Below are 23,308 nucleotides of genomic sequence, written 5' to 3' on the forward strand. Positions count from 1 at the left end.
TGCAAAATTCAAAATCCGAGCGATCACTTCTAATGCACTAAGCCACGCCTCTTGCTTTATTGTAGCAACGCGTTTGCTACGCTCCGCCTCGCAGTACTACGTACTTCTCGGCGATTTACCTGCTGCTGCTGGCTATCTTATCACCCCATTACTATCAACGCCCAAACTTTCTGCGTGGTAATCCTTGACGACGTCTCTTTCCTTTCCCTTGCCGATGTTATGTCCAGTGCGAATTGACATTATTAACCGGTGCGGTGCTTCGATACGAAAGCAATAGCGCTGTATAATCTCTTTGCCTACAGTATGTAACTAACAAGGGGCACTTCCCATCGCACCCCGCTCAGATTTTGTGGAAAGAGGACCGTGTGGACAGGCCGTCAAAACCTGAACACAGATGAAGCACGAAGACAGGAAGAAGGTGTACTGAAATGTGAAAACAATAATATGGAAACAGTGAACGGTCCAAGAAGTGCAATATGGCGCAGCCTAAAAGAGCAACGGCATCGTCGTGCAGTGTCACAGTGTTGGACTGCCACACAAATCAGCCGTGTTCATTTTAATGTTCGCTATATTCAAATTTGTATCTGTGCCGTGGTGTAAACGTCTGTCTGCAACAGCGAGGTGTAAGGAAGGGACTTATGATGACAGTTGCTTCTGCACAACTGGACTATTAGTATCCGAAAAGAAGTGGCTTTCGAATCGGAACCGCAAACGTTCGATGACAAGGCGATAAATCAACTGAATCTTCCACCGGAAAACATGAGTGGTGGGTCATACACGGCATTAGTAAAATTCTGTGTGTCATATGACAGGAATCTGTTATCGACGTACCCAATTTGTACGACAGGTGAGTGGGATATACCTCCTTACCCAATTTAGCTGCTGTTGACATTGCTATCCTGAGTGAAAGTGAAGAAGAATTACGTGATCTGATGAACGGAATCAACAGTCTAATGAGTATACGCTATGGACTGAGAGTAAATCGAAGAAAGACGAAGGTAATGAGAAATGATAGAAATGAGAACAGTGAGTAACGTAACATCAGGATTGGTAAAAAATTACCTAGGCAGTAAAATAACCAATGACGGACGGAGCAAGGGGGACATAAAAAGCAGACTAACTATGGCAAAAAAGGCACTCCTGGCCAAGAGAAGTCTACTAATATCAAATATCAGTCTTAATTTGAGGAAGAAATTTCTGAGAATGTACATCTGGAGCCGGCCGGAGTGGCCAAGCGGTTCAAGGCGGTGCAGTCTGGAACAGCGTGACCCCCACGGTCGCAGGTTCGAATCCTGCCTCGAGCATGGATGTGTGTGTTGTCCTTAGCTTAGGTAGATTTAAGTAGTTCTAAGTTCTAGGGGACTGATGGCCTCAGAAGTTAAGTCCCATAGTGCTCAGAGCCATTTCAACCATTTGTTTTTTTTGTCCGTCTGGAGTCAAGCATTATGATGGTAGTGAGACATGGACTGTGGGAAAACCGGAACAGAAGAGAATCGAAGCATTTAAGATGTGGTGCTCCAGACGAATGTTGAAAATTAGGAGGACTGTTAAGGTAAGGAATGAGGAAGTTCTGCGAAGAATCGGAGAGGAAAGGAATATGTTGAAAACACTGATAATGTGGACAGGACGATAGGACATCTATTAAGGCATGGGGGTGCTGTAGAGGACACAAACTATAGAGGAAGACAGAGATTGGAATACATCCAGGAAATAATTGAATACGTAGGTTGCAGGTGCTACTCTGAGATGAAGAGGTTAGCACAGGGGAGGAATTCGTGGCGGGAAGCATCAAATCAGTCAGAATACTGATGGAAAAAAAAATGAACGTGAATGTGATCACTCCTAAGAAAATGATGAAAACATTCCAGTCTGTCACATAAGCTGCAACAAATGAAAGCAACAGTTTCACAATCACACAGTTTCTCTGTACTCTGTCAAAAAATATGTTCTTAACGTTTCTGAAGTTGCGTTCCATTTCGGAAGTTTTGACTCTTGAATTCCTTTCTTGTAACACAGTTCACACCTGTTTATTTGTTGTTTTCATTTCTGTGACACCACTATTTGGTATCTAGCCTGCCTCACTATTCATAACTTGCGATGGTAACGTATTCTTACCATATAACTCATATTCTATAACCAATGAATAGTATGAGAACTGCCATGACTGTAGAAAGAAAACAAACATTTCAAAGACCGGATGGACATTTCATAATATCGTGAAAAAAATTAAAAATAAATTGCAGTAGAGAATTTTCAGCACACCTTCTTCCTGTTTTCATGCTTGATCTATGTTCAGTTTTTGTCGGGCTATTCACTGGGTCATCTTACCACTAAATATGACGGGGTTGCGATGGGGAGTTTCCCTTGTAAGAAAACGCCTTCTTTGCGTCCCGCCATTGGACATGCGCGCTTTCTAGCTAGGCAACTTAACGGCGAAGCGTCGGATGATCCTCAATCGTTTACCACCGGTAACTGCAGGATGGCCGTCCAATGGCAAGTGCTGTCAGCCATGTGGGACATGAACGCTACCACTTAAGCATTACTTTGAGCGATTGTATGATTCTCTATTCTTCCAACTTACGCTCAAGGAGCATGTCAATCGGATTTCATGGAAGACCACCTGGGAACTTGGTCTGCTATTTGGCGTCTACAGAATTCACGGGCAAAGTGGGATTACTGAGCTGTAGTCATCGGCGCTTGTTACAGTTTCTTGGTGAGCGTTACAAAGTGTAGACTATACGAACGGTTATTTGAAGCTATCCTGTGTCCAGTAGGGCAATTATTCTGTGTGTTTAGGATTTAGTTAAGCCAGATTTTATTTAAAGAGTTTAATGGTTACATTGGCTGGTTGGCTAACTTACATCTCTAAAATTGCTTGTTCGCAATTTTTAAATTTTCTTTCTGCTGTTTTTGAGTAATTTATCTTTAACTCAGGGTTAATGTAAATTCAATTTTACTAGCTGCTGTTTTAGTTGAAACCATGTGGGTGTCTTTTAAATCTTATTTACACATTGCTAGCTTACTACCCTGAGTTATTTGCATTCTACTCATACAGATCAAATAATATTCGTCTGATTTGCGTAAATGTTTGCATTGTTTTATAGCTACTCATTGGTTGTTGCGTTATGCTGTGTTTATAGGTGTTGATTGATGTGTTATCGAAATGCTTAGCGATGCTGGATGTAATTTTTTTTTTGAATAGATGATAATTGAGATCTTTTTCTGTCTGTTCTAGTAGTGTTTCAGTTCATACAACGCTTTGTTGAATTTATTTTGAGACAGAAGATCTAAGCAAATTCACGATTTCTAAGTAACAGAAAATTGCTCAAATTTCAAAAGCTACAGGTTTATTGGTGATTAGTAGTATCTGCAATACCTGCGTTATACAACGTACTATGCAATGTCCTTCAGACAAGGATGTATGTCAGAAGAGTCAGCCGATGTATCATTTCCTCCTGCGTATGTCTCGTGGAAACGTCACCAAGGTAAAATTAGATTTGAGCTCATGTGGAGGCTTATCAACAACCGTTCTTTCCGTAGATTATTTGCGACTTGAAGATCAGTGACAACAGAAATTTGTGCCACACCTGGGCTCGAACCTGGATACCCGCTTATTGCGAGAGGCCCCTAAACCACTGAAGCTACCCGAGGACGCCTTCGGAGCCGACCCAAACTCCCATGGGTCACTGTGTTTCCCCGGTATGTACTTGCGTAGTTGCTGTGATTTCTGCACAGGGAGAGCCCTTCATTGTTATTGTCGCCGCCTTGTCTAGTTGCAGTGTCTGTACTGTACGACGTACTATGCACTATCCTTCAGACATGCGAGCACAGACTACAAATACTATTTCATGCATAGACAAGGCCGCGACAGCAATAATGAAAGTCTCTCTCTGTGCAGAAATCACAGCTTCTGAGCAAGCACAGGCAGGGGGCACATAGTGACTTATGGGAGTTTGGATCGATACTGATAGCGTGCTTGGGTAGGTGACTTATCGATAAGCACGAATTTTCATTGTCACTAACGCTTAGTACAGCTGAAGTCTAATCGAATTCGTAACTGGAAATACATTTAATTAATCACTGATGAATCTCTTGCGTTCATTTGTGTCTGTCAGATCACATATGTTAAAAGAAATTCATAACAACAGTTTAGAGAATATTTTTTTTATACACAGTGTCTTTTCTGGGTGAAGGGCTAGGATTTTTGTGGTCCGGCACTTTACCGCTCTCATTTATCACTCTGGGTTGCTAACGTATTTCAGTAACACTGTTGGAAGCATTGCTGTGCGAAAACGTTCTCGTCTTATATGAGCAGCCTGCTCATTGCAGAACTCTGTTAGGGCGGGTTCCGCTCCTTCGTTCAGTGAGACACCTCCACTTCTGTCCTGGTCGTTCACTGTGCCTGCAGAAGCACACGGTTTGACAGGGTGGAGTTCAGTACGGGAGCCACCTACCTTCATGATGATGGTGAGGTCCTCGCGGGTGCCCTTCTTGCTGGGGCTCAGGCCCTCCGTGTTGTAGTAGGAGGAGTAGGCGCACGCCGTGCTGTCCCGCGCTCGCTCGCAAGGCTCCATCTCCTGGCCCTGGATCACCAGGCTCCTGCACACAAAACAACAGGCAGCGCGTCAGAAACTCTGTGCAAAATAACTCGGCCCCGCAGCTGCGGAGACAACGGTGCAGGAGGGGACTCCGTTGTGAAGGGAACCACAAACTAGAGGGGGATAGGGGTCTACTTCGACAGCTGAACGGCACGCTGATGATACAGTGATTAGTACTCTGTACTATCCAGCAGTACAGTGGTTGCCGGCCGGCATGGCCAAGCGGTTCTAGGCGCTACAGTCTGGAACCGCGTGGCCGCTACGGTCGCAGGTTCGAATCCTGCCTTGGGCATGGATGTGTGTGATGTCTTAGGTTGATTAGGTTTAAGTAGTTCTAAGTTATAGGGGACTGAAGACCTCAGAAGTAAAGTCCCACAGTGTTCAGAGCCATTTGCACCAAACCAAAACAGTGATTAGCACTCTGTACCGTGGAGCAATCTCCACCACGCAACAAATGGTATGTAAGTAGCCAAAAAGTTTTTAATGACGCCGAACCGAAAAAGAACTTCCTGTTGTTGTTGTGGTCTTCAGTCCTGAGACTGGTTTGATGCAACTCTCCATACTACTCTATCCTGCGCAAGCTTCTTGATCTCCCAGTACTTACTGCAACCTACATCCTTCTGACTCTGCTTAGCGTATTCATCTCTTGGTCTCCCTCTGCGATTTTTACCCTCCACGGTGTCATCCAATGCTAAATTTGTGATCCCTTGATGCCTCAGACTATGTCCTACCAACCGGTCTCTTCTTCTTGTAAGTTGTGCCACAAACTCCTCCCCAATTCTATTCAATACCTCCTCATTAGTTATGTGATCTATCCATCTAATCTTCAGCATTCTTCTGTAACACCATATGCTATTCCCGTCTTTTGTGATCTCACGCTGTTTGTATCTTTGGTCCATCCAGTGCTCTGAATGATTTCTTCGAGATATTCATATTTCTGAACTTTGTTATTTTTTTAGAAAATATATTTTCAACGATACTTGGACACTAACGGTATTTGTCATGTATTATGTTTTGGATGTCGATATTTGTAGGTCTACCTTCTTTGATATTCTCTTGAGGAGGTTTCTTTGGGTGACAGCTGATTCTGTGTCTTTGCCAAAGACTGGCAGGTCATCTAAAAAGGCCAGGAAGTTGATTTTAATTGTTTGTGTTTCGTTACTATTTTTATTTATTGAATTATTCCAGCTAAGATGTATTTCATCATTGCATTAAAAGTGTTCGCAGAGCTCTCAGACGTCTTCTATTACGACAAAATCAAACTAGTGTTTGACAACGCTATTAATCTTTCGGCCAGTCAGTCACCTCCAAACGAAAGACACATTGTGTAAGCGACATTAGTCACGCTGCACAGTGTTGTGAAAAAAAAAGCGTAATTAGTCAATTTTATTAATTCTAACTGATTGATACCTTACTATACAAATGGATCACAATAATAATAATAATAATAATAATAATAATAATAATACCGTTGTTGTTGTGGTCTTCAATCCAGAGACTGGTTTGATGCAGCTCTCCATGTTACTTTATCCTGTGCAAGCTTCGTCATCTCCAAGTACCTACTGCAACCGACATCCTTCTGAACCTGCTTCGTGTATTCATCTATTGGTCTCAGTCTACGATTTTTACCCTCCACGCTGCCTTCAATACTAAACTGGTGATTCCTCGATGTCTCAGAAGATGTTCTACCAGATGATCCCTTCTTCTAGTCATGTTGTACCAAAAATACCTCTTCACCCCGATACTGTTCAGTACTTTCTCACTAGTTATGTGATCTACCCATCTAATCTTCACCATTCTTCTGTAACACCATATTTCGAAAGCTTCTATTCTCTTCTTGTCCAAACAATTTATCGTCCATTTTTCACTTCCATACATCGCTACACTCCATACAAATACTTTCAGAAACGACTTCCTGACACTTAAATCTATACTCGATGTTAACAAATTTCTCTTCTTCAGAAATGCTTTCCTTGTCATTGCCAGTCTGCATTTCATATCCTCTTCTCTTCGACCATCATCAGTTATTTTGCTCCCCAAATAGCAAAACTGCTTTACTACTTTAAGTGTCTTATTTCCTAATCTAATTCCCTCAGCATCTCCCGACTTAATTCGACTACATTCCATTACCCTCGTTTTGCTTTTGTTGATGCTCATCTTACATCCTCCTTTCAAAACACTATCCATTCCGTTCAACTGCTCTTCCAAGTCTTTTCCTGTCTCTGACATAATTACAATGCCATCGGCGAACCTCAAAGTTTTTATTTCTTCTCCATGGATTTTAATACCTACTCCGAATTTGACTTTTGTTTCCTTCACTGCTTGCTCAATATACAGATTGAATAACATCGGGGAGAGACTACAACGCTGTCTCACTCCCATCCCAACCACTGCTTCCCTTTCATGTCCCTCGACTCTTATAACTGCCGTCTGGTTTCTGTACACATTGTAAATAGGCTGTCGCTCCCTATATTTTACTCCTGCTAATAGCACTTTGTAATTCACGAGTGAATCTCTCTGTTGATATCTTGCTATTTTTATAATCACCCTGCGCATGGCTCGATGGTTCCTTTCTGTCAGCGAGTGATGTTTGTCTGGTCTTGGTTCAGCTGTGATGCTCTCTCCGTATTTCCACAATCAACTGTCAAGCTTTACAAGGGGTGAAATATCCCTATTGGATTTATTACTCAGGTGACATCCGATGACTAGTCTACGTTCGGTGTCATAGATATCTCTTGACTGACCGATTTTGAAGTTACTGATTATCAAAAAGTGGCTCAAATATCTCTGAGCACTATGGGACCTACCATCTGAGATCATCAGTATCTTAGAAGTACTTAAGCCTAACTAACCTAAGGACATCACACACAACCATGCCCGAGGCAGGATTAGAACCTGAAACCTTAGCAGCAGTGAGGATACGGACTGAAGCGAGCGTCTAGAACCGCTCGGCCACAACGGCCGGCTACTGATTCTCCAATGACAACACAATACACCCCGACTCAACTTATACTCGCGAGTTGTGCGGTCATGACATCTGGTGTCAATTCCGCATTACACAGGGGTGTCAGGATAGTTTTCATCATATAGTACACACACAATGGCAATGGCTTTGCCGCAGTCGATACACCGGTTCCCGTGAGATCACCGAAGTTAAGCGATGTCGGGCTTGGCCGGCACTTGGATGGATGGCCATCCAGCCGCCATGCGCTGTTGCCATTTTCCGGGGTGCACTCAGCCTCGTTATGCTAATTGAGGAGCTACTCGACCGAATAGTAGCGGCTCCAGTCAAAGAAAACCATCATAACGACCGGGAGAGGAGTCTGCTGACCACACGACCCTCCTATCAGCTTCCTCAACTGAGAATGACACGGCGGTCGGATGGTCCCGATGGGCCACTTGTGTCCTGACGACGGAGTGCTACACACATATTGAGGACTGGATTTGTAGAGAATGTGACAGAGGAGATCAAAACTACTGAAGAGTTTGTGGAATGAAAATAAATGTAAATAAAACGAAAATAAAATAATAAAATAAACAGTAAGAGTAGATGAATTTGTAAAAATATTGATGAATCGAGATACATTGGTATGTGTCCATGATGTTAAATATGTATTAGGTGTTACGGAAAGCAACTGGAAGTGCAGCTCAAACATTAAACCGATATTAACATTGGTGAAATTGGCATACTCTATACCAGAATTTTCTGGTATAGAGTATATGATTAAAGAAAAAGTTGGTAAAAACTATTGTCTGGAGTATGTTCCTGTGCTACGTCGAAACATGGACGATGAGATGAAAAGAGAGGAAACGACTGCAGATGGACATGATGGAGAATGAAAAGGGTTGGGTTGGGTTGTTTCGGGGAGGAGGCCAGACAGCGAGGTCATCGGTCTGATCGGATTAGGGAAGGACGGGGAAGGAAGTCGGCCGTGCCCTGTCAAAGGAACCATCCCGGCATTTGCCGGGAGCGATTTAGGGAAATCACGGAAAACTGAAATCAGGATGGCCGGACGCGGTATTGAACCGTCGTCCTCCCGAATGCGAGTCCAGTGTGCTAACCACTGCGGGAGAATGAAAATATAATGAATACACATGGCGACAACTGAAGACATGCTGAGAAGAGCAGGAGAAGAAAAACCATTTCTAGGCAACTGAAGATCGAAACAGAAATTGGATATGGCGTCAATAAGTTTTTAGAAGTATTTGTGCAGGGAAGAGATGGTAAGGACGAGAGAGGACCGAGATCTTTAACTATGTGCTTAAAGGACGCAATTCAAGTACCTGGAGAAAGAATCGATGGAGTACAAAATGCAGAAACGGAGAGAAGCCTTTGACAGAACAGAAAACTGATGGTGATGACTTTCAAAATGGAGTCCACCATCAATCCTCCCTTGCGTTCGTCAGTTCCCATTGATGAAGCCTTCCTGCAGCACATAGAAGTGATTTTCTGCATAGGGTAAAGGCATTTTCCACGGGGGGGCTTAGATCCCGACTTCATTCAGAAGGTCTGAATAGCTATTTCCGTGAAGCAGCGCTCGCAGTAAGGAGGAAAGCTTAAAGCGTTCTTCATTAAAGTGAACTGATGCTGGAGTTGAAGGGAATTATAAAAAGCCAGAAACACATACGCAATAGAAGAGATGGTACCACCATCCACACGGACCTATGTTTCTGAAGTTAAAGAAGGAATGGAGATTAGTATGCTCTTTTTCCACCGACCGGTCCTTTTAAAGTACTACGTCTTATCCTATAAATGTTAACGACACTATTTCATTTCAAATCCATTTGAAGCGTTGCGTTAAAAACACTATTTTATTGGATCTTGGAGCGCCAAATTTTTGCTCGTGACTACTTTCTTCTGTTTGTTTCGAAAAGACGTTACCTTCCTTTTCTTGTTGGTATTGTGGTGAAGGTTACGTGTTCATCTTGAAATATCATCTTGTTTGTAGCGCCATAATTAACATTCTACAATAAATCTACTAAGTTGAATGTATCATGGAGCTGTGAGTGATTTATATTTTGTTATCAGTTGTACCAACCAACTACAGATATTTACAAAATATAAAAGAAAAGCCGGCCGCGGTGGTCTCGCGGTTCTAGGCGAGCAGTCCGGAACCGTGCGACTGCAACGGTCGCAGGTTCGAATCCTGCCTCGGGCATGGATGTATGTGATGTCCTTAGGTTAGTTAGGTTTAAGTAGTTCTAAGTAGTTCTAAGTTCTAGGGGACTGATGACCACAGCAGTTGAGTCCCATAGTGCTCAGAGCCATTTGAACCATTTTTTTTATAAAAGAAAAACATTCACCTTCAGTCGGAATCATGATTTTCTTACTATGAAGTATTATGCATTTCCTCCTTCCTCCTTATGTGTACATGGTAGTTCCTTCTATGGCGCCAGGACCCAGTCTGGAGCACAGAACTGACTGGTGCAAAAAAAAAAAAAAAAAAAAAAAAAAAAAAGGTCATAGGGGGAGAGATAGATACGTGCCGTAATTCTGATGACCACGCACTATGAAGCAAGAAACCGTATTCAAACTGAAAGAGCGCTTATTCAGGAAGCAGACGAAGCGGAAGAAGCTAGCCAGCGCCTCTGTAGGACGATATTTGGGAATACTCCAGTTCTTGGCAGACTCTTTCACAATCTGACGAAACAGGAAGAAATGACCGAAGGAAATATTTGGCATCCAATGACGACGAACCTCTAGCTAGCTGGAATAATTGCAGGCCAGCTACTTCTGTTAATCAGTACAACAAAAACCATTTGAAGTCGCAAAATCGTTTCTCCGAAAACACAAAAACCATGTTATATATATATATATATATATATATATATATATATATATATATATATATATATATATATATATATAATGAAGTGCAAACGAACAGCTACAGCGCATACATATATCTGTATCGAGTAAGCAAAAAACAGTGAAATTTGCAACTTTGGCTGGCTTTTCGTTGTAGCCATGGACGACGCCAGGTTGATGCAGCCTGTTCTCTCTTCAGGGATGAGGATATTGCTGTTGGTAAAGTACTGGCCAGCAGACCCCCAATCTGATACTCATTCTCAGATGTTCAAAGACGCCCACCGACGTTAACTGTACATGACTATATATCGATGTGCAACTGTGGTGCTAACCAACATTGTCACTATCGTCTGCAGATTAGGAGGTGAAGACTACTGCAATTGCAGATACAGTATTCATTCATCTTCCAAGGACTTGGTCTGCAGTAGCAGCAGGCAATTACTTGAGCTGAAAATCATGCCAAATTTTCATTTGTCGCTTCAGCTGGCTTATATACATCATGTGTGTTTGAGACTATAAAGGTCTCTAGACCCATAGAGTTTCACAATGCTCCCCGCCTATTTTTATACCAGCGGGTCCGCCCGTCGTGACTTCTAGTGGTCAATTCCTCATTACGTAGGGACGCCTAGATGCTTACTGTCGGATAGTGTATGTACTGGCTCGTTCATCCAGAATTTAGCTTTGGCTCGCGTAATCCCACGGACTCTGATATAGTCTGAAGTTCGAACATAGAGATATGCAGACAGGTAGAATAGGCGATGCGGTCCGCAACGCCTATATACCACGACAAGTGTCTGGCGCGGTTGTTAGATCGGTTACTGCTACTACAATAGCAAGTTATCAATATTTAAGTGAGTTTGAACAAGGTATTATAGTCGGCCCACGAGCGATGGGACATAGCATATCCGAGGTAGCGATGAAGTGGATATTTTTCTGTGCGACCGTTTCACGAGTGTACCGTGAATATCAGAAATCCGGTAAAACATCAAGTCTCTGACATCGCTGCCGCCCGAAAAAGATCCTGCCAGAGCGAAGCCAACGACGGTTGAAGAGAATAGTTCAACTGGAGAGATGTGCAACCCTTCCGCAAACTGCTGCAGATTTCAGTGCTATGCCATCAAGAGTGTCAGAGTGCGAACCATTCAACGAAACATCATCGATATGGGATACCGGAGTCAAAGGACCACTCGTGTACTCACGACTGCACAACACAAAGCTTTACGCCTCGGCCGGCCGCTGTGGCCGAGCGGTTCTAGTGGCTTCAGTCTGGAACCACGCGACCGCTACGGTCGCAGGTTCGAATCCTGCCTCGGCATGGAAGTGTGTGATGTCCGTAGGTTAGTTAGGTTTAAGTAGTTCTAAGTTCTGGGGGACTGATGACCTCAGATGTTAAGTTCCATAGTGCTCAGAGCCATGGAAACGTGTCTGGAAACGTTTTGCCAGGCTGGACGAGTCTCATTTCAAATTGTATCGAGTGGACGGGCACGTACGGGTACGGACAACCTCATGAATCCACGGACTCTGCATGTCAGCAGGGGACTGTTCGAGATGGTGGAGGCTCTGCAATGGTGTGGGACGTGTGCAGTTGGAGAGTCAAGGGACCCATGATACGTCTAGACACGAATCTGACAGGTGACAAGTTCGTTAGCATCGTGTCTGATCAACTGCATCCATTCATGTACATTGTGCATTCCGTCGAACTTGGGCAATTCCAGCAGGACAATGGGACACCCCACACGTCTAGAATTGCTATATAGTGGCTCCAGGAACACTCTTCTGAGTTTAAACAGATACGCTGGCCATCAAACTCCCCAGATATATGATTGATGCCTTGCAACGTGCTCTTCAGAAGGGATGTCCACCCCCTCGTACTCTTACGGATTTATGTACATCCCTGCAGCATTCATGGTGTCAGTTCCCTCCAGCATTACCTCAGACACTAGTCGAGTCCCTGCCGTGCAGTATTGGGGCACTTCTGCGTGCTCGCAGGGCCCTACACGATATTAGGCAGGTGTAAATGGCTCAAATGGCTCTGAGCACTATGCGACTTAACTTCTGAGGTCATCAGTCGCCTATAACTTAGAACTAATTAAACCTAACTAACCTAAGGACAACACACACATCCATTCCCGAGGCAGGATTCGAGCCTGCGACCGTAGCGGTCGCTCGGTTCCAGACTGTAGCGCCTAGGCAGGTGTACCAGATTTTCTGGCACTTCAGTGCATAAATAATAAATAAATGTACGCCTCTGTCTGGTTGAATATTTCTAATGTCAGCCGAGTAAATGCGACGCTTGCTTATATACGTTATGTGTGTTTGTGACTATAAAGGTCTCTAGAACCATACAGTTTCACAATGCTCCCCGCCTATATTTATACTAGCGGGTCCGCCGCTGTTGACTTATAGTGGTCAATTCCTCATTAAGACTGGATGCTTACAGTCGGACAGTGTTCCTACTGGTTCGTTCCTCGAGCATTGTGCTTTGGCTCGCATGATCCCACGGTCTCTGACATAGCCTGAAGCGCCAACCACTCAAAGCGCGGAATTGTCTCGATAGACCATACGGCAATGCCAAGCGAAAAGTTACGTGGAGCATGCCAGGAGGACAGCAGTTATAACAGGCAGCAAGAAGCGTGGCGCTACGCCTAATTTCCAAAGGCACGCAGCGGGAAGTCCGGCGCGAGCTGGCGCCGTACCCGTGCGTGGGCGGTAACGTGGCTGGGCTCGGCGCAACAGCGCGTGGCCGGTTGCCGGTAGCCGGTGACTCAACGCCCCGTATTGATGTTTCCGCGAACCCCGCGGGGCACGCTGGCGTCTTACCTGTCCGCCTGGCCTACGACCGCTCCACGTGTCGCACGTGTGGGCGTGTTCACAAAAACAGCGATAAGGCTGTGCGTAAGGTTCACAGCGGAACTGCGGGGAAGGCCCAACCGGAGCATATCCATCAGGGCCTCATTTGCTGGCCTCTTTCGACTTTGCTCATACGTACGTAGCGTGGCCCACGGGAAACGGTACATTTTCGATTGATCACACTGCTAACACGTAGATGTGCTCTCTTCATCTTCAGCTTCCAATCGGCCTCACGTCCGCCCCCGGTAGCTGAGTGGTCAGCGCGACAGAATGTCAATCCTAAGGGCCCGTGTTCGGTCCCGGCTGGGTCGGAGATTTTCTCCGCTCAGGGACTGGGTGTTGAGTTGTCCTAACCACCATAATTTCATCCCCATCGACGCGCAAGTCGCCGAAAAAATGTTCAAATGTGTGTGAAATCTTATTGGACTTATCTGGTAAGGTCATCAGTCCCTACGCGTCTCCTCTCTCTCTATTCGTTTAGTCGGTTCCGACTCTTCGTGACCCCATGAACCAAATCACGCCACTTTTTCCTGTCTTGCACTTTCTCCTGTAGACCTTCCAGGTTGGAACACATTGCTTCTGTGATGCCATCGATCCATCTCATCCTCTGACGTCCTCTTCTTCTAGTTCCTTCAATCTTCCCCAGCATTAATGTTTTTTTTCAGCGAGACATGCTTTCGCATTGTGTGTCCAAAGTAGGTCAGTGTTGTGTATATAGTTCGGCTTAGTCAGCGCGTACACAACTTTCCCAATAGAGCGCGCCCCACTAAGCACAACAGCGCAGGCGCAGCGCTCGTCCGTCTCCGCACTACGAGATGGCGCTGCCTTGGAGACGGACCAAATTCTGCTTCCGCCGATCCGCGTGTTAATATGTCACGCAGCCAATGAGATTGCTGCTAACGTAGAACCTTTTCTCCTCGCGGTTAACACTCGCGCAGTGATACCTGAACGCTCGAGGTATTATAACGAGTGTACAGACCTCCGATTAGTCAGTCTGCCTTAGTCTGCATCAGTCTGCATTAGTCTGTAGCAGTCTATAGTCAAGTTTCAGTCTGCGCCTAATAAAATTACCATATTCCTGTACATAGCCATGAAGAGAAATGTATAGACACTTTGTCAAGTATCAGAGATAATGAGAATAAGATTAATGTACCAAGACCAAAGGAACTTCAGATTGTCAATTTTGGTCACCATCAATGTGCTACTCTAAGCGTGCAAGTGGCATTTCTATCGTCTGACCTAACGGCAGAAGATAAACATGCCACAATAAGACCACGAGACATATTATTGACACTCGCCTACTTCGTTTGAGCGACAAGTCAAATAATCTGATGGCGTGTGTACCGAAGGTCTTACAGTACGCACACCACAGTAAGCTTTAGTTTTAACATTAGACCTTCCAGGGAGAAATCTGGTTTCATTTGCTCCAATATTGATCTGTGGATTCTCTTTGCAGTCCATGGAACTCTGAGAAGTTTTCTCCAACACCACAAATCGAAGGAGTCAATTCTTCGCCGTTCAGCCTTTCTAATGGTCCAGGTCCCACATCCATACATCACAATTGGAAATACCATAGCCCTCACAATACGGATCTTTGTTGCTAGTGTTATATCTCTGGACCTTATAACCCTCTCAAGGTTCGACACCGCCTGTCTACCGAGCAACAGGCGTCTCCGTATTTCATGGCTGCAGCGGCCATCAGCAGAGATCTGGGAACCGAGTTAACTGAATGCGGTCACTATCTCCATGATTTCTCCTGCTATATCCCACGAATTGGTAGGTGTAGTTGCCATAATATTCGTTTTCTTCACATTCAGCCTATGACCGGCCTTTTCACTTTCGTCTTTCACCTTCAGCAAGAGTGTTCTCAATTCTTCTTCACTTTCTGCCAATAGGAACGTGTCATCCGCGTACCTGAGGTTGTTTACATTTATTCCAGCTATTTTAATTCCTGTTTCTCCTTCATCTAGCCTCGCATTCCTCATAACATGTTCTACATACAGACTGAATAAGTAAGGTGACAGTATGCATCCTTGCCAGATCCCTTTCTGAATCTTTATTCATTTCATTGTTCCATTCATAGTTCTCACCGTGGCTTGTTGGTCAAGCTTACACACTACTAAACCTAAATTATCCTAAGGACAAACACACACACACCCATGCCCGAGGCAAGACTCGAACCTCCTCCGAGACCAGCCGCACAGTCCATGACTTCTGTGTCTTAGGCCGCACGGCAAATCCCGCGCGGCTGCGCAAGTCGCCGAAGTGGCGTCAAATGGAAAGACTTGCACCTGGCGAACGGTCTACCCGACGGAAGGCCCTAGTCACACGACATTTTGTTTTAATCGGCCTCGCATACACTAGTGTGCAAAACTTAAGGACGAAAGCAACTTTGCACGATGTGTCACTGCCAAGTAAAATAGCTTCTTGGAACTTGGACCATATATAGAAGAGGGCACGTGAGCGAGGACGTACTGGATGTGTAACACTTCGTCGTTTCCGCAGTTCCGCTACTGACTGCAAAGGGAAAAAGCTGAGTCTTTTAGAGGAAATGGAATTTCTCAGGAGCACTGATGCAGAGAAAGGTAGATTATTGAATGATTAATTGGTTTTCAAAAACCAGTTATATTATGATATTACAATACCCACTATACTAACTCATCAATAGTTTTTCGTCGTGAATATGACGCTACCTTATTCATTTCTTTGTCTTCTAAGTGGTGTTTTATGTTGTGACATGTTATGTGTTATTCTCAATTTAAGTTCTGTTGTCAGGCAGGTTTTAAAATTCCGTATTTTATGCAGCACAGCTTGCGTCTTTGCACCTGTTTTATCGCTATGCCTGCACTAATTTAGGCGGCGTGGGTGGCAGAGCGGTTCTAGGCGCTACAGTCTGGAACCGCGCGACTTCTGAGGTCGCAGGTTCGAATCCTGCCTCGGGCATGGATGTGTGTGATGTCCTTAGGTTAGTTAGGTTTAAGTTGTTCTAGGTTCTAGGGGACTGATGACCTCATAAGTTAAGTCCCATAGTGCTCAGAGTCATTTTGCACTAATTTAATTTAATAAATTTACTGTTTACGTAACTTACTATTTCCCGCTTACATAATTTAGCTGTGCAACCGCTATTCTTAAGTACGTTCGTTAACCAGCGCCATCTACTCTTAATGTCTGTCATTACGGGTGTATAATCTTGTCTTTAAGATTCTATGTCAGAGTGGCCGAATGCCAGGTCTGACCTATCTTGTATGTATGGCATTGTATTTGCACTTCGTCCGCTGTACCCAACGGTCCATGTCGTGTACGCCGGAACGTGATTGGCTCCGTATTATGTAACCTCTTTTAAATATTTTTCTGGTCCTTTATGCTTTTATTTGCTGATAACGACGGGACCATGTTTTCTTATAATTTTTGTGTTAATGTCATATGCTCGCATTAAAGGGTAATTCTTGCCTCACCACGTTACTTCTTACGTAAGTTCACCGTTATTGTTAGTTGCAGAGAGGGCTACACAGCCTGAAATTTTGCCCCATAATACCACCATCTTCTTGTTTTTACTGTACTTATGCCTCCTCCCTCGGCCATGGGTGTGAGTGTTGTCCTTAGCGTTAAGTTACTTTAAGTAGTGTGTAAGCCTAGGGACCGATGACCTCAGCAGTTTGGTCCCTTAGGAATCCACACACATTCGAACATTTGAACCTATGCCTCACAATGTTATTTTACATCCCTAGGCTGACCCGAGGCCAATGGCCTTGCCTCAGTGGTAACACCGGTTCCCGTCAGATCACCGAACTTAAGCGCTATCGGGCTGGTCTTGGATGGGCGACCATCCAGACTGCTGGCAAGCGGGGTGCACTCAGCCCTTGCGAGGCAAACTGAGGAGCTACCCGATTGAGAAGTAGCGGCTCTGGTCTCGTAAACTGACAAACGGACTTGAGAGCAATGTGCTGACCACATACCCCTCCATATCCGCATCCAGTGACACCTGTGGGTTGAGGATGATTCGGCGGCACGTCCGTACCGTTGGGCTTTCATTGCCAGTTCGGGCGGAGTTTAGATTTTTAGATTAACCTGAAGATGCCCCACAAGGACGAAACTCGTCATTACCAATAAATAGATAAAATAATTTGCAAGCAAGACTGTCTTATTTCAAGAAAACTACTACACTACACCACAGAACATAACTGACATAAATACACAATGACACAATCATAGATTACACCTTCATACAAAGACATAATTACACTGAAATCATCGCGGTTTGTGAACATTACAGAAGTCGGGACAGGTTTGTTAATAGGATATGTGATCACGGCAATGCATGCTCTGCAAAGAGCTCTCATGCAGCCCACAAGGTTGGTAGTAATTCTTGTGGCAGGGCGTTCATTCCTCTACCAGCGCGGTTGACTACTGCTGGATGGCTCTTCAGTGTACGTGCTAAGTGCGTCTCGCCCCTCCCCCCTCCCCCCATAGCCCAATGAGATTTAAATTGGGGAACGGACAGGCCAGTCCATTCGCCAAATATCCCCTCATTCCAAGAGACGCACTGTCATCCACGAAAATGAAGTGTCGAATGCACGCCTGGAAAGAAGCGCATGAGAAAGGGGAGCAGTGACACAGTAACGTTGACCAGTGAACCTACCTTGTTCAAAGATTTGGAGGCCAGCAGCCCATGCGGAATTACGCCTCCCCATCGTAAAACTTGGACCACTAAAGCGATCACGTTCGACAGTGTTCCTGGATGCATTCAGTTTTCCCACCTCTGATCACGCGAGGGTGTGTCCAGAATCACTACTCACACTGAGTCTGCCCTCACTCGAGAAGAGCGTGCGACTGCACTCGTCGACGGGTTCTCGATGGTCCAGTCCCTACGCTCTTGGCACCGTCGCAGACGGCGATGTCGATGTGCGAGTGTCAACGGAAGACAACGTACTGGTCGTCGGCAAGAGAGACAACCACTAGGCAGTAGTCGTGCCACTGCAGAGCGCGAGGCCGCATCCCTTCAAGTCGTGTTTAAGGCCTGGCCAGACAAAATCCGGCCTGCCGCTGAGAGGGACGGCGCAGCGGGAGGCCGGGCCTGTCAGCGGCCAGGGACTCGGCCGGCCGCAGCCACTCTTGAAGCGTCAGCTGTCACACTGTGGAAGAGGCCGAACCCCATTATTAAGCTTGCATGCGTAGCGCGATCGTCTTGGCGTTAGACGATTTGGAAGCTTCATGCGGGTCACGTTATCTTTGTACGAGGAAATGAGTAGCTCGCACTAGCGATACGAAATGGCACCAAGAAGAGGAGATGTTCGGTGCACGACATTAATAGGTAGAGAGAAAGTTTAGGAGAATACCATCATCTGTGTATTGATCTAGAGTCTGACGAAGATAGTTTCTTCAAATATTTTCGTATGTCGCGAGAATGCTTCCGGTCTAAGGTGGTGCAGTCACGGACTGTGCGGCTGGTCCCGGCGGAGGTTCGAGTCCTCCCTCTGGCATGGGTTCAAGGCCATAGGGCGGATGGCCAGGCCGCATTCTGTCTGGCCAGGCCTTAAATGCGGTTGAAACAGCACCCGCTGTTTGACGTGGGTACCTTCTTGCTTACTGCAAAGGAGCAACCGTCATCTGCTGCTGCAGTTGACCCAGGTCGACCGCCTGCTCTCCTTCCAAAAGCAGTGCATGTGGTTCTGAACGCTCACCACGTACGGGAATCAATCAGTACTAAATTCCTGGGCTATTCTCGCAGAGTTCGTCCTTCTTTCTGTTTCCCGATAATTTTTCCAGATGATTCTTCGCAGTATGAAATCATCCAAATGTCTCATGGCTGTGTTGTAATGAAGAAGACAGCCTGTACATTGTAACTGCTCGCTGACTGACATATATTGTCTTCTCCCGATACTACAACTGCCTCGCGTTACGAGGCCAGTCCCATCTGGCTCTATAGTCACTCTGACCTCACTCTATGTAACGTCTAGCGTTCTCTGCACGACTGGGGACCTCTGAGAACATGCTTCCGCGCTTCCATTCATTTTCACGGAACAGTTAATTCGTTATGTTACGTTATCTAGATATTTCTCAAGTTTTGCAGAGCGGTGTAGTATCATAGCGGCATCGTTTCTAATTTGCTGGGAAGAGAGAAGGCGTGTTCTTGCCGTGGTACATTACTACGTCTAACGTGCTGACCGCCCAAGTTGTAGCGTGCGGAATGTTGCATGTGTAGGGCTACGTTAAACGATCCGCATGGGAGAGTTCCAGCAATCTGCATGTAATTTTTCTCTAGATCATCAGTAGGAGGATTGCTTACCTCGTTTCTTCTAAAGCTGTCTCGATGCCCCATTGGATTTTTTCTCCGCTGTGAGCGGCATCTAACATGCGGACAATAATGGCTTTTGGGAATACTGCTATGATGCTCAAAAATTCAAATGGCTCTGATCACTATGGGACTTTAGATCTGAGGTCAGTAGTCCCCTAGAACTTAGAACTACTTAACACTAACTGACCTAAGGACATCACACACATCCATGTCCGATGCAGGATTCGAACCTGCGACGGTAGCGCCTAGAACCGCTCGGCCACACCGGCCAGCCCACTCATTTATTAGTTCAAACCAAAATGAGGAAACTAGTTTCCACAATCGATCCTATCTGAGAGGCTGTCAAAGTATTAATTGCGTTAGCGACCGAGGAGTCTAATTACAACGTATCGGAAACCACAGTCCAGTATACTATATCTGTTTTCACGCAATTTTAATAGCAATATGATACCGCATGTAAACATTTACCGAGACAAAGTTAAACATTAACTGAGTCTTAATTAAACGGGATAACTACTCACAGAACACACGTGTCGGCGGGCTAAAAACTAGCCGCTGACAGGGTGCTAATGTTTCCCGAAGCAAAGTTAAACTTTAGCCCCTTTTGAATGAGGCAAGCACATGTTGCCTGCATGCAATCTGGTCGTAGACCGATTTAAACGCTTTCCTAGGCAAAGATTAACTCCAGCTCAGTTTTAATTAAACGAGAAAGTAACTTGTACAGCACACTTGCTGCTAGCATGAAAGCTAGTCATACACTTCTACTGGGCCGTCCTAACACTTGCGCTCGTGTCCGACCAGGGCACTTTCGTGATTGGTCGGTTAACAAGTTCGGTGCCCCGCCCTGCCAGGCGTGGTAGCTCGGGAACGGCAGCTGGCCGTCCTCACGACCTCACGACCGGCGCTACAGTATGTTTTGCTTACATAACTTAGTGTCCGTTCTGTAAAACAATACCAATGTGCATTTTGTGTTCACTCTCACTTACTCAGTAAAAGTACCGGGTGATCAAAAAGTCAGCATAAATCTGAGAACTCAATAAACCACGGAATAATGTAGATAGCGAGGTAAAAATTAACACACATGCTTGGAATGACATGGGGTTTTATTAGAACAAACAAAAACAAAGTTCACAAAATGTCCGACAGATGGCGCTGGACAGCAAACTGCTACCGTTACAGGTGAGAGGTGCCCCGATATGTTACAGAATCGCATCATCCCCAGCCTGGCTGATAAACACCTGCTGGAACGTACAATGTTTATGCAGCACAGCGCTCCATCCCATATTGCTAGACGCGTGAAAGATCTCTTGCGCGCGTGTTTTGTGATGATCGTGTGCCCAGCCGCCACTTTCATCATGCTTGGCCTCCGAAGTCGCCAGACCTCAGTCCTGCGATTATTGGCTTTGGGGTTACCTGAAGTCGCAAGTGTATCGTGATCGACCGACATATCTCGGGATGCTGAAAGACATCATCCGACTCCAGTGCCTCACCATAACTCCGGCTATGCTTTACAGTGTTGTTCACAACATTGTTGAGGAATGATGGTGGACATATTGAGCATTTCCTGTAAAGAACATCATCTTTGCTTTGTCTTACTTTGTTATGCTAATTATTGCTATTCTGATCAGATGAAGCGCCATCTGTCGTACATGTTTTTGAACTTTTGTATTTTTTTGGTTCTAATAAAACTCCATGTCATTCCAAGCATGTGTGTCAATTTGTACCTCTCTATCTACATTATTCCGTGATTTATTCAGTTTTCAAATTTATTCTGTCTTTTTGATCACCCTGTACATTGTTATTCGTAATCCTAAACTCATTTCGAATAAATTCACGAACCTCCGGCGGGAGGGGCCGCGCAGTCCGTGACATGGCGCCTCGAACTGGGCGGCCACTCCGCGTGGCTATCTCTCCGTTCAAAATGGACAATAGAAGCGAATGGGGATACTACAGAAGCATCAGTCTGCTGAACCCGGCCCACAAGAGCTACTCAATAACCTTGAATAGAAGAACTCTTGAGGCAATGAAAATATCGTAGAAAAACATAGAGAACAATAAAGTCCAGTTCTAATTTTTTAATACATATAGTTTGATTAAAAAGAGCCGGCCGGTGTGGTAGAGCGGTTCTAGGCGCTTGAGTCTGGAACCGCGCGACCGCTACGGTCGCAGGTTCGAATCCTGCCTCGGGCATGGATGTGTATGATGTCCTTAGGTTAGTTAGGTTTAAGTAGTTCTAAGTTCTAGGGGACTGATGACCTGAGATGTTAAGTCCCATAGTGCTCAGAGCCATTTTTTTTATTAAAAATAACTGGACAGTTCAGTTGTCTCTACATCAAATTGGAGTAAATAATTCATATCATTAAGTTAATTCAGATCTGAATATTCCGGTCACGAAATCTGACAACGAAAGGGAGAAAGGTGTGATGACGATGATGTTTGGTTTGTGGGGCGCTCAACTGCGCGGTAATCAGTGCCCGTACAAGGTCCCAATTTTCACACAGTCCAATTTTTTCACGTTCCAAGGTAACCACTGTCCCGAATGATGATGATGATGATAACACAAACACCCAGTCCCCGGTCAGAGAAAATCCTCAACGCGGCCAGGAATCGAACCTGGGACCCCATGAGCCAGAGGCAGCAACGCTAGCCACTGGGGAGAAAGATGTGCTGACCATATGCCACTCTGTATACGCATCCAGTGACGTCTATCTGTGAGGATGACTCGGCAGTCGGTCGGTCCGTTGATCCTTTCGAGACCTGTTCAGACGGAGCGAACTTGTTTTTTAGATACGAATATGGCACTGGAATAAAAACTGTGCGATAGTAATACAGACGGACTATAAGCTAATATTGGTTTTAATCATGTCAAAAGAATCAGTGAAATTTATTTTCTAGGAAATATCCTGGAAATATGCTTTGTCAGCGTACAAACTGCTGTAATACTGTGTCGTAAATGTTGGTCGGCAGATGCCATAACGACGTGTAGGTGAGAGCCTGCGGGTCATGTACCGGCTTCATCGTCCTGGAGATGTTAGCTTACTACTGACGCCTATGTTTCCGGAGCGCAATAAGAACGGCCGAGTGGGTTGTGCTCCGGGGATCCCACCGCACAATAGGTGACCTCAATGAAGAATCCTGTGTGGGGGGAAGGGCAGAAGGTTAAGGGGAAGGAAAGCCATCTACAGCGAATGATGTGCCGACAGATGTGTTGAACGACGAACTTTACGACTTCTTCCCGCTGGTTCGCGAAAGCAAGCGTTCCTGTCGGGTACGAGAAACCGATAATAGGAGATGAAGTAGCACCGAATGCGTCGGTCCATATAAGGTGTGATTCATCAAAAACTCCACCCGTCAACGTTTTCGAAGCGGTATGTGCAATTCGTGCGCTGTTTTCTCAGAACGGAAGTGAACCCAGGAACTAAATTATGAGGGTTCTTCAATAACCAATGCGCCATTTTTATAGCCATTAACGTGTGCATAGAGAAACGTGCTTAAAATTAGGTGTTTATTTTGCATATGTATGAAGTTTCGAACAATTCCGACAAATAGCAGCAGCAGCAGTGAACCATCGAAATGGAAGCTATGCAAGACACTTGTTACAAACAAAGTGCTGTAAATGAATTCTTGGTTACGGCAAATAAACCAACATGAACAACGGTAAACATATGTGTGTGAACCATCAAAATGGAGGCTACGCAAGACACTTGTTACAAGCACAGTGCTGTAAATGAATTCTTGGTTACGGTAAATAAACCA

General features: G+C 45.1%; 1 protein-coding gene across 8 annotated transcripts in view; it reads right to left on the bottom strand.

The window, feature by feature from the left end:
- Nucleotides 1-23,308, bottom strand: part of LOC126284616 (CB1 cannabinoid receptor-interacting protein 1-like) — a 908,627-nt gene that overhangs the window by 237,138 nt on the left and 648,181 nt on the right. For all 8 annotated transcript variants that reach the window (XR_007551513.1, XR_007551514.1, XR_007551512.1 and 5 more), the window contains exon 3: nt 4,455-4,599. Coding sequence is in view for 5 of the 8 variants with exons in the window: in XM_049983686.1 (XP_049839643.1) it covers nt 4,455-4,599 (145 nt within the window). In the remaining 3 variants the exon portion in view is untranslated. The remainder of the gene's footprint in view (nt 1-4,454; nt 4,600-23,308) is intronic.

Source organism: Schistocerca gregaria, chromosome 8 (assembly GCF_023897955.1).
Source record: "Schistocerca gregaria isolate iqSchGreg1 chromosome 8, iqSchGreg1.2, whole genome shotgun sequence".
In the NCBI taxonomy this organism is placed as follows: domain Eukaryota; kingdom Metazoa; phylum Arthropoda; class Insecta; order Orthoptera; family Acrididae; genus Schistocerca; species Schistocerca gregaria.